Genomic DNA, 10,685 nt, shown 5'->3' with positions numbered 1-10,685 from the left:
GCATCGGCGGACGCACACAGGCGCACGGCCATTCCGCTGTCCTGAGTATATGGCGGTAACACTCTCACTGCCGGTCTGGTGGTGAAACACCAGCTCATGCGCCACGACAGTGAATCCCCCATTTGTACCCTTGTCCAGAATGTAGGCAGCGGTTCCGGGAGCCTTCCGAATTAGAACGCCACCGTGTTGCCCACCATGGCATTGCCCCCTCTGAGCCCTTTATCTGCGTGGAGTGTGGAGAGTGTTTCACTAAGAGTACCACACTTGTCCGCCACAAGAGAGTGCACAAGCCGATCTTTGTACATTGACCTCCGGCTCCTGCCGGATTGAGAATGGAGCGCATCGCCATGGCCGGAGTAGTCTGCAGTCGTTCGACTTGTGATATGTGGGGACTCTTTCAGCTCTTATCACGGGCTCTCCTTGATCAGAGTAGAGATGGGAGCAATGAGCAAACCCAATGTGGTGAGAAGGAAATGGGGCTGAGAGCACAGACGTCACTCACTCAGTGGGAGAGACTGCTTGGGGCTGGATGACTTGCCTATGGGGCAAGAGCAACATGGAGTACAATTCTCACTGATCTTCTGCAAACCAGCAGAGCTTGGGCTCTGACGCTGTATATAATGTGGGGGATATTCTTTAGCTAGAAGCCATACTAGAAATCAACAAGGGGGGTGGGGGGGGGGGGAGAAGAGATCCACTCTCCAAACAAAATAACTGACTGGATTATTGAGGAAAGGCACTTCTTGGCTTAATTAGGTTGACCTTGGAAAGAACATGGATTCTTGGTTGCCTGGTTTGGGCAGTGAGAGGGAGAGAGGAAGCAAGAGAGAGGAAGAATCAGTCTTCTGAAATAAATCTTTTCTGCCCCTCTTTAGCTTGATGGACTAGTCTCTCTCTCTAGGAAACTATTTCCAGCTTTGTACTCAGGTGATCAAGAGGGGCTGGTTGAAAGGCAATGGGTAGAATGATAACATTCTGAAGAGGTGCTGGACGGACATTGAGGGAGAGGCTAGTAAGAGACTGGTGTGACACGAAGAAGAGAGATGCGTAGGCCTGAAAGCTTCTAAACCCAAAGGCTCTTATAAGCAGTGTGCGGTATGGAAAACCTGCACGTCTCAGCTTCTAGACTCTTCTATTTTTAAAGCTCTTTCTAGTCCTCAGGGCTGGGGAGACCGTCAAAGGAAGACCAGAGGGGAGTGTAAGATGCGAATCTGAATTCAGTTGGTGGGAAGGCAAGGAAGCAAAAGGTGAGGAAAGCTTAGTAAGGGATGAATGCAGGAAAAAAGCAGACCTTCACCTCCAGTTGGCGTAGTGGTTAAGAGCAGGTGCATTCTAATCTGGAGGAACCGGGTTTGATTCCCTGCTCTGCCACTTCAGCTGTGGAGGCTTATCTGGGGAATTCAGATTAGTCTGTGCACTCCCACACACGCCAGCTGGGTGACCTTGGGCTAGTCACAGCTTCTCGGAGCTCTCTCAGCCTCACCCACCACACAGGGTGTTTGTTGTGAGGAGGGAAGGGCAAGGAGATTGTAAGCCCCTTTGAGTTTCCTACAGGAGAGAAAGGGGGGATATAAATCCAAACTCTTCTTCTTCCTTGATCAAAGCCGCAATGAGTTAGTGTGGAAGGGAGAAGAATCCCGTGGACTTGTTCGGAGAGGGTGATGGCAAGCGAGAGGCAGCAATAATGAAATTGGATAAGTGAAGGTGTATGGGGAATCAGTGGGCTGAGATCGTATGAGAGCATAGCAATAAAATGAGGGGGGATCCTACGGTGTGAGTGACAAGGGAGGCAGGAGAGTTCTGGCAAGGTACTGGAAGACTGGAGGGAAGACGGGCCCAATACTTGGTGAAATGGGAGACAACAGTATAAGCCGATATTTCAACTACAGCAGAGGGAAAGGCTAAACATCTGCAGTGACATATAGTTGGTCCAGCGGCAGAATGTTTTTCACCGTCCTGTATGCTCTTCAGGATAAAAAATGACACTCGATTTGAGAACTGATCTGCCATCTTGTGAATCGTCTTTGTTCTAGAACGGGTAGGGAACCTGCGGCTCGAGAGCCGCATGCGGCTCGAGAGCCGCATGCGGCTCTTCTGCCCTTGCACTGCGGCTCCACGAGCCGAGCCGCCGGCCCCATCTTTGCCCGCCCTGCAGGCAGCAGGGCGGGCGCACCAACTGCCCACGGTTGGCTGGGCCGCGCCGTGGGCTTCCCCTCTCGCCCGCCCCGTTGGAGCGGGGCGGGCGCTTTCCCGGCGGCCGGCAAGGCCGAGCTGCCGGCTTCATCCTTGCCCGCCCTGCAGGCAGCAGGGCGGGCGCATCCATGCGCTTCTCAGAATGAGCGGAGTAAAAGGTTAAAAAACCCCTATATATACAGTGTTATCTTTATTTTAAATGTCAAAAATTATTTGCGGCTCCAAGTGTTTTCTTTTCCCGTGGAAAACGGGTCCAAATGGCTCTTTGAGTGTTAAAGGTTCCCTACCCCTGTTCTAGAACGTTCCACTTGGGTCCTGGTGCCTTGGGGACAGAACTAGGTAGGCACCAGGGCCCAAACGGAGCATTCTAGAACAAAGACGGTCCAGGAAATGGCAGATGAATGTTCAAGTTTGCTGTCATCTTCATCCAGAAAATGATCTTTTCTGTCCAAAAGACTGACCGCCTCGAAGCCTCTCCCCTTTGAAGAAAATAAGGAAGACCAGAAAATAATCCACGGAAGCTCTCTACGTTCTAATGCTGCCTCCGGTCAGCACGGAGAACCAGGCGGTGGGAGTCGCTGATGGCTTTGTCCTGGCTGACCGTGCAAAGCAAGTGAATGAAAAGAGGGGAATAACTGCAGAAAATGAAGGGGACAGAGAAGAAAAAGGCAGAAAGATAGAAGCCCACTGCAAGGAGGTGTTGCTAAGGGTTGCCTAGAAAGGGGCTGAAGACAATCACATCTATCAAGTCTGAAGTTTGTGCGGCTGAACGTTCTGCCAGCAGTCAGTCAAGCGCCGGGCCAGAAAAAGAAAGGCCGTTCCGTTTTGGACCCTGTTATCTGAAAACTTGGGTCAGTGCTGACTATGATGGGTGCAGCAACAAACATTTATTCATGCATCCTCCTGCTGACCAGGAAAACAGCTTGGGAGTGTTCAGAAGTGGAGCAGGTGGCTGGGAAGACTTCAACTCTCCCTTCTTACTTCACTGCCCTCCGTGGCTTCATGCCTATTCCTGCCAGCACAACACTAGAAGTGAGCTAGGCTAGGAGAAAAAGCATTCAAGTAATAGAGCATAGTAACAGAAGGAAAAAGCGAGATAAGAATAAAGTGAGGAAATGGCCACATTTAGAAGTAAGAACATAAGAACAAGCCAGCTGGATCAGACCAGAGTCCATCTAGTCCAGCTCTCTGCTACTCGCAGTGGCCCACCAGGTGCCTTTGGGAGCTCACATGTAGGATGTGAACGCAATGGCCTTCTGCGGCTGTTGCTCCCGATCACCTGGTCTGTTAAGGCATTTGCAATCTCAGATCAAGGAGGATCAAGATTGGTAGCCATAAATCGACTTCTCCTCCATAAATCTGTCCAAGCCCCTTTTAAAGCTATCCAGGTGAGTGGCCATCACCACCTCCTGTGGCAGCATATTCCAAACACCAATCACACGTTGTGTGAAGAAGTGTTTCCTTTTATTAGTCCTAATTCTCCCCCCACCACCATTTTCAATGAATGCCCCCTGGTTCTAGTATTGTGAGAAAGAGAGAGAAATTTCTCTCTGTCAACATTTTCTACCCCATGCATAATTTTGTAGACTTCAATCATATCCCCCCCTCAGCCGTCTCCTCTCCAAACTAAAGAGTCCCAAACGCTGCAGCCTCTCCTCATAGGGAAGGTGCTCCAGTCCCTCAATCATCCTCGTTGCCCTTCTCTGCACTTTTTCTATCTCCTCAATATCCTTTTTGAGATGCGGCGACCAGAACTGGACACAAGTAAAACTCTGAAATCCAGTACTTGAAGACAACATCAGGGGAAGGCTTCAGCGAGTAACAATTGGCCACTGTGGGAGACAGGACACTGAACTAGCTGTACCACAGGTCTGATCTAGCACAGCTCTTCTTATGTTCTTTTGAGGAGGCAAACAAAAAACAGCTTTTCCAAGATCACCCAGGGAGACATGGAAGACGGAAAACGGGGGTCCATAAGACAAAGAATTTGGTTGCAGAAACTACTGTGGATATAGTTGGTATATTTTTGTCTCTCCAGTGAACCCGGAACACCCGGGCGAAATTGAAGCACGTTTCCTACAGCGTGAGCTTCATTCAATTCTATGGAATTTTAATTCAAAGTAAAGAAGCCTAGGTTTATGCTGAGAAAATTTGCAGTTAACACAATAAGGATCTAGAGCAGACCTGGGCATTATACGGCCCGCGGGCCACATCCGGCCCGCCGGATGACCCTGACTGGCCCGTATGACAGACCTGGCCCTGGCCTAAGAGGACCTGTTTAGAACCGCGCTGCTCATTCTTCCGCTAACCCTCCCCCTTCCCCCCTCACCTTGCCACTGCGCTGGAAAGGGCCTCTGAGAAAGGCCACTCTCCTCGTGCAGTGGCTTCTGGGGCGTTCCCCTCCTTTGAAAGCCCCGCAGAAGCCAGTTGCCTTGGCTGCCGGCTTCTGCAGGGCTTTCAAAAGCGCCTCTCAAAAGCGCCTCGCCCTCCCGGCTTCTGCGGGGCTTTCAAAAGCACCAGTCGATGAAAAAAGTAGGTCAAGGGACTTAAGTCTCCCCTCTTGCTTGATTGTCACAGTGGACAACTATGCAGGTAGGTTAAGCCTGTGATTCTTTGTGCCAAATAGTGTTGTATGCAGAACTGTTGCCACTGATTCCAAGTTGATCTGTGCACCTGTCTGTCACTTATCAGCCCCTATTATGCAGAATTGAGTTCAGCCTTTTGGCCCGGCCCTCCACAATATTTTCTGTTTCTTATGCGGCCCCATGGAAAAAATAATTGCCCACCCCTGAGCTAGAGTGACCCTTCCTGTCTCTGCGCACTAAATCTAATGCAGCACGAGCTGGCCCCTCCCCTAGCCCAGTTCTTTATACTCGCCATTTCTGTTTCTGAGAATCACTCCATTATAATCAATCAGTCCGGAAGTCTCACTCAGTCTGTCATCCCCACCTGTTTATTTTGTACAATTCCATTTTCAAGTGACAAGTTTCGTGGGGTATTAAAATTAAGAACAACCCCACATTGCAGCCAGAAATACAAAACCCACCAAAGGGGCTACCCAAAAGTCCACTTAATGGAGCAGACAGGAACTCGGAGATGTTACCCCAGAAAACCTTTAAATACTAGAATTCCACTTGCGTTCAAGCAAAGAACTTCCCCCTTTCCTCTGCAGCGGTAAACTGGAGTGCTGCTCCCTGGGGCTTATGTCACAAAATGGTCAATATTAAAGTGCCCAGGGGCACGTGAGAGGCTTGGTGCTTGCTAGGCCTTTGCTGCGGTTGTTTGGGAAGCCCCCACTGCTGTGAGCTGCTGAATCTTCTGGCTCATCATCTCCACCACAGCTGCAAAGAAGAAGAAACAGAGTCAGAACTCGTTCCAGTTGTTGCTGCCACAGCCAGATGGCAGCACTGCCAGTCCTAACTGCTCTCCTGCCTTGGGGTCCCCACCTTGCTTCATGGCATGTTTCTCCTGCAGCGCTGGTTGGATTTTCTCCATCTGTTTGGTCAGGAAATCGATCTTCCTCTTGTAGAAGTCTCTGGCGTCTTCCACAGGCTGCAAAGGTCAAAGAAACAGTGATGACTGCACACAGCACCAAAACGAGGCTCCTAATCAAGGAAGGCTGAGCTAGAATCCAGCATCCAGTAAAAATGCATACTCATGATCTAGCTGTGGTGGGTTTTCTGGGCTGGGTGGCCGTGGTCTGATGGTTTTTGCTCCTGGTGTTTTGCTGGCATCTATGGCTAAAGGCATCATCAGTGGCATACTATGGAGAGAAACGCATCTTACCAGGACCTGCCTCTGAAGATGCCTGCCATAGATGCGGGTGAAATGTTAGGAGCAAAAACGACCAGGCTACGGCCACAGAGCCTGGAAAACCCACAACGGCCGGCTGATTTCGGCTGCGGAAGCCTTCAGTATTCTCTCTTTTAAAACACACTAAAATGGACTAGGAGGGCCCACTAATAGGCTCTCGTTCACAGGTGTCAAACTCGCACCCCTCCAGATGTTATGGACTACAGTTCCCATAATCCCCTGCCAGTATTGTGCTGGCAGGGGATTGTGGGAACTGTAGTCCATAACATCTGGAGGGGCGCAAGTTTGACACCTATGCTCTAGTTTAAGTACTGAAAACATGCAGTCAGCTCTACTTCTAGCCCCAATTCAAGCCTCCACCATGCTGAAGCCATTTCAAAGCAGCAAGCGGGTGTACTAGTCTAGTACAGTGATGGCGAACCTTTTTGAGACCGAGTGCCGAAACTGCAACTCAAAACCCATTTATGTATCACAAAGTGCCCATACGGCAATTTAACTTGAATACTGAGGTTTTAGTTTACAAAAAATAACTCATACATCACCATATTTTATCTGAAAAGAAAAACACAATGACAGAGCTTTCAATGATATAAACAACTTTTATTTTATACACAACTTCACATAAACAACTTTTATTTTACAAACAACTTTTTCTTGAAAGTGAACGTTTGCATTTGGCATGCTTTTGACCAATTAATGTGATTTTTGCTGTTGCATGCATGCTGATAATTTGTCTATGTTTGGCTCATACTTAGTAAGTTTGAGAGCAACACATGCAGCACTCAGCTCATCTGTAAGTCTGTTTCTTGTGTCAGATTTTATATAGTTCAAAGCTGAAAACAGCTGCTCACAAGCATAAGACGATCCAAACAAAGAAAGGAAAGCAATCCCAAGTTCCTTCATTGATTTAAAATTATTTGGCAGAGAATTCCACACTTTGAGGATTTCATTTTCAGAACTAGCTGTGTTCTCCTCTGTCATCCTTTCTATCTTCTCCAGTGTTTCACGCAAGTCATAGAATTTATTTTTCCAGAGTGTGCTTTCTTGAAATTCCAGCAGCTCCATTTCCAGATTTTCTAAATTTAACCAATTTACGCAGGAAAGATCAAGTTCTTCAAATTTGGCTTTATCTGGATAAGTAAGAAAAGACAGTGTTGCCTCCATCTTGCGGAACTGTAAAAATCTTTTACTAAAATTCACCTTTGCAGCTGCTACAATGCTAGAAAATTCCTTGTAGATTTCCTGATGGCTTGTAGGATTGTCTGCAAAAGTTGTAGAATTTTCCAAATGCATTTTTAGTTTTGGGAAATATTTCAGCTGCCCACTTTCAAGATCTCTTTCAAAAACCTGCAGTTTTCTCTCAAATGTTTTGATATCACAAAACATCCTTTCTGCTGTTTTCCCAACACCTTGTAGCTGTTTGTTCAGTATGTTGAAGTGTGCTGTAAAATCTGTGAAAAACATTAGGTTGGTAAGCCAGGCCATATCAGTGAGTTGTGGAAATTCCTGCCCCTTTTCGTTCATAAACAGCCTAATTTCATCCAAGCAGGCTACAAATCTCTCCAGGACTCGTCCTCTGCTCAGCCACCGGACATTGTTGTACATAAGTAAACAATTATACTGTGCCTGAACCTCCTCAAGAAGTGTCTGAAACTGTCGAGAATTCAGAGCACGAGCCATGATGTAATTGACCATTTTTGTGACATCTTTCAGGACATCGTCAAATGTTTTGCTGCTGTCCCTGGCACAAAGAGCTTCCTGGTGTATAATGCAATGGAACTGGATGACTGGATGTTTTACTTCTTTAACAAAGAACTGTATGAAGCCAGATGTTGCCCCCACCATGGAAGGTGCCCCATCACTAGTGATTGAAACCACTTTCTCTGGTCTGATATTGTGTGACACAAAAGCCTCCATCACAGCACTGTGGATATCTATCCCTTGTGTTCTTTTGGGCAAAGACACCAGTTTCACCAGCTCTTCTCTCATGATGTCACCAGCAGCATAACGCAGAATTACTGCTAGCCTGGCATGATCAGTCACATCTGTACTTTCATCCACGCAAATGGAGTAACAGGCTGCCTTTTGTAAGTCAGTGGTGAGCTGCTGACTAACATCAGTTGCCATGCGCTGGACTCGATCTTTCACAGTATTTCTGCTAATTGCCATCTCAGAAAAGCGTTTCAGAATTTTGTCCTTGTTTGGGAAATCATGAAAAAGAGAATTACTCCCAGATAACATGGCTGTTTTGATAATCTCCCCATCAGAGAGGGGCTTGCCGTGTTTTGCTAGGCACAGTGAAATTTGAAAGCTGGCAGCTGTCAGATGATTTGTTCTGGAAAGATAGTTGGAAAAACTAAGATGCTGGGAATGATAGCTCCTCAATTTCCCTTCAAGAAACTCTTTTCTTTCAGCTTCATCAAGTTTGGCAATATTTTCGTGGTTGGTGTCAAAGTGCCGTTTGACACTTGATGTACGACAGACAACACTTTCGTTACACAGGACACAGAACGCTTTCCCACCGCGTTCAATCACTCCAAATAACTCTGTCCAGGTCTCTTGGAATGATCTTCCACTGTCTGTTTTAGCTTTTTTGGCTGTAGCCATTTCTGGGTGACTTGGAGTCTGCAAAAATACATTTTTTAAAAATTAAGCACCCAGTACAAATCTATCCGACACAACATATCTAACACTAAAGAAATGGATATTCCCTGAATAGACCAGTGATTCTCAACTGGGGTTCCTTTTGAATTTGTTGACCACCAGAACGGCAACACATGGCTCCAAGAACTCTCTCAGCCTTACCTACCTCACAAGATGACTGTTGTGGGGGGAGGTGATTAAAGTGGAAGGTAGAATTAGAGCAAGTGTTAAGAAAGCCTGTCAATGGTTGTGTCTTATGATAGCAAAGAATATATTTAAGGAAGTAGATAGAGAGGCATATAAATATAAAGGTTTTCAGCTCAGTCTGCGTGGAATAAAAAGCTCACATGTGAGCAAACCAAGCCCCTGGTAATAATGGCAGATTTCTCTTGCAAAAAGACCAACGAGTTGCCAGTGGCCACCTTTGGGTGCCACATTCTTGACAAAAATACTCCCAATAACTGTTTCTTGAAAGAGAAGGAATCGTTCCACAACTTCATTTTGTGTTGTACAGAAACAATAATCAATTCTTTTTTTCCTTTCCCTCAGCTTTATATAGCTTTTAGCATCTTTACTTTGAGAATTTCATTACACTGTCCTCCATGCAACTATTTGGGCAACCAATTGTTGCTTGCTCATTCATCCCAATACTTTAAAAACATCCATTTATTTCCAAATATCAACAAGTCTCAGCATGATTTTCTCAAATCCAGTGTCAACAAACAATTTAAAGAACCACCTCTTTGCCATACAGGTTGTTAATTTAAAGCAAATGTTGAAAGCAGACCTATTTCATGCCTTATTTCTAATCTTCTCCCTTCACTCTTTTTGCTCTTTGTTTATGGGCATTTGGCTACACATGGTTTCCATATTAAAGCAGCAGTTTTTTAAAGCTGGAGAAAGTGAGTTGAGAGGGAATAAATGATTATAAAATCACTGGCAGGAATTAAAAGTATGAAAATACTCTGCTTTAAATTTTAAAAAAAGACCCTTAGTTTGACCAATACATATTTAATAAAGAATTCTTATTTAGGATTAACCCTGTAATTTCAGGGAATTTCATTTGCAATTCCCAGGTTGCATGCCTCATTAAACCAACTTTTCACTCCCAATTTAAGTTCAGGGGTGGTGGAAGAGAAGTTATTGATTTTATTATTCAGACATCTCAGGAAGCATGGAGAGTTGCTGGGGTGGGGGGAAGGGATTTTTTGCCCAGGGATCTTTGGATCCTGAAATTTTTATTTAATGAGATCTGGTTGCCTAGCTCCAAATCATCATTCTCCCAAGAAATATGAAAAAAGGAAGTTAACATGAGATCTTAAATTCATTCCCCCCCCCCTCCAATCTCTCTTCACCGCTCCTCCTTACATAATGAAGAGGAGACTCTAATGGGGAAAAGATAAAAAACACCACCACCTTCTCTCTGGTCCACTGGAAATGCATTTTGTGCTTTACGAATGCCCTTGCCTCCATAAACACACACACAAGACAGGCTGGAAGGGCAAGGTGTGTCAACATGAGAGCTAGCGATTGCTGGACGGTGACTGGGGAGGGGAGGGGGGATCGTCCTCACGCTCTTTTCAAGGCATCCACCCCACCCGCATTTTATGTAAACAGCTACAAATTTTGAGATAATCCCCGTGCTTGCCCAACTGACTGTGGAAAACATGTCTTTGTGGGAGAGAAATCTCTTTCCTAAGAGAGCACACCAGCCAGCGCGCGCACGGTGCCTGCTGCTCAAAAACTTCCAAACACAAAATCCGGCACTGGCTGGAAACGTGGAGCAGAGGCTGTTCTCAGAGGCAAAGTGAGGGAGATGTCCTTACAAGGATGGTACATGGCGGGGCGGGCTGGACTGCCCAGAAGACTCCCCCCCCCCCGAAAAAGGGTCTCCTCTGAGGAGCTAACAGGGTTGCTGGCAGGAGGAAATAAAAGGGGCCAGGAGGGGAGTCGAAGCGCTGCTGTAAGACCAGGCAGGGAGTGAGTCCCTCTCTCGGCAACAAACGTCTCCTCCCGCCCGCCGCTAATGAAAGCGC

General features: G+C 46.6%; 1 protein-coding gene across 1 annotated transcript in view; it reads right to left on the bottom strand.

Moving 5' to 3' along the window:
- Positions 1-5,124: 5,124 nt before the first annotated feature.
- PFDN5 (prefoldin subunit 5) overlaps positions 5,125-10,685 on the bottom strand; it is a 43,333-nt gene continuing 37,772 nt past the window's right edge. The window contains exons 5-6 of the mRNA XM_048491917.1: positions 5,640-5,745; positions 5,125-5,534 (exon numbers count right to left, since the gene is read on the bottom strand). Of these exons, the coding sequence (XP_048347874.1) occupies positions 5,455-5,534; positions 5,640-5,745 (186 nt within the window). The 3' untranslated portion in view covers positions 5,125-5,454. The remainder of the gene's footprint in view (positions 5,535-5,639; positions 5,746-10,685) is intronic.

Source organism: Sphaerodactylus townsendi, linkage group LG03 (assembly GCF_021028975.2).
Source record: "Sphaerodactylus townsendi isolate TG3544 linkage group LG03, MPM_Stown_v2.3, whole genome shotgun sequence".
In the NCBI taxonomy this organism is placed as follows: domain Eukaryota; kingdom Metazoa; phylum Chordata; class Lepidosauria; order Squamata; family Sphaerodactylidae; genus Sphaerodactylus; species Sphaerodactylus townsendi.
The sequence above is the reverse complement of the archived record's forward strand: the minus strand, read 5'-3'. Positions and strand labels throughout refer to the sequence as shown.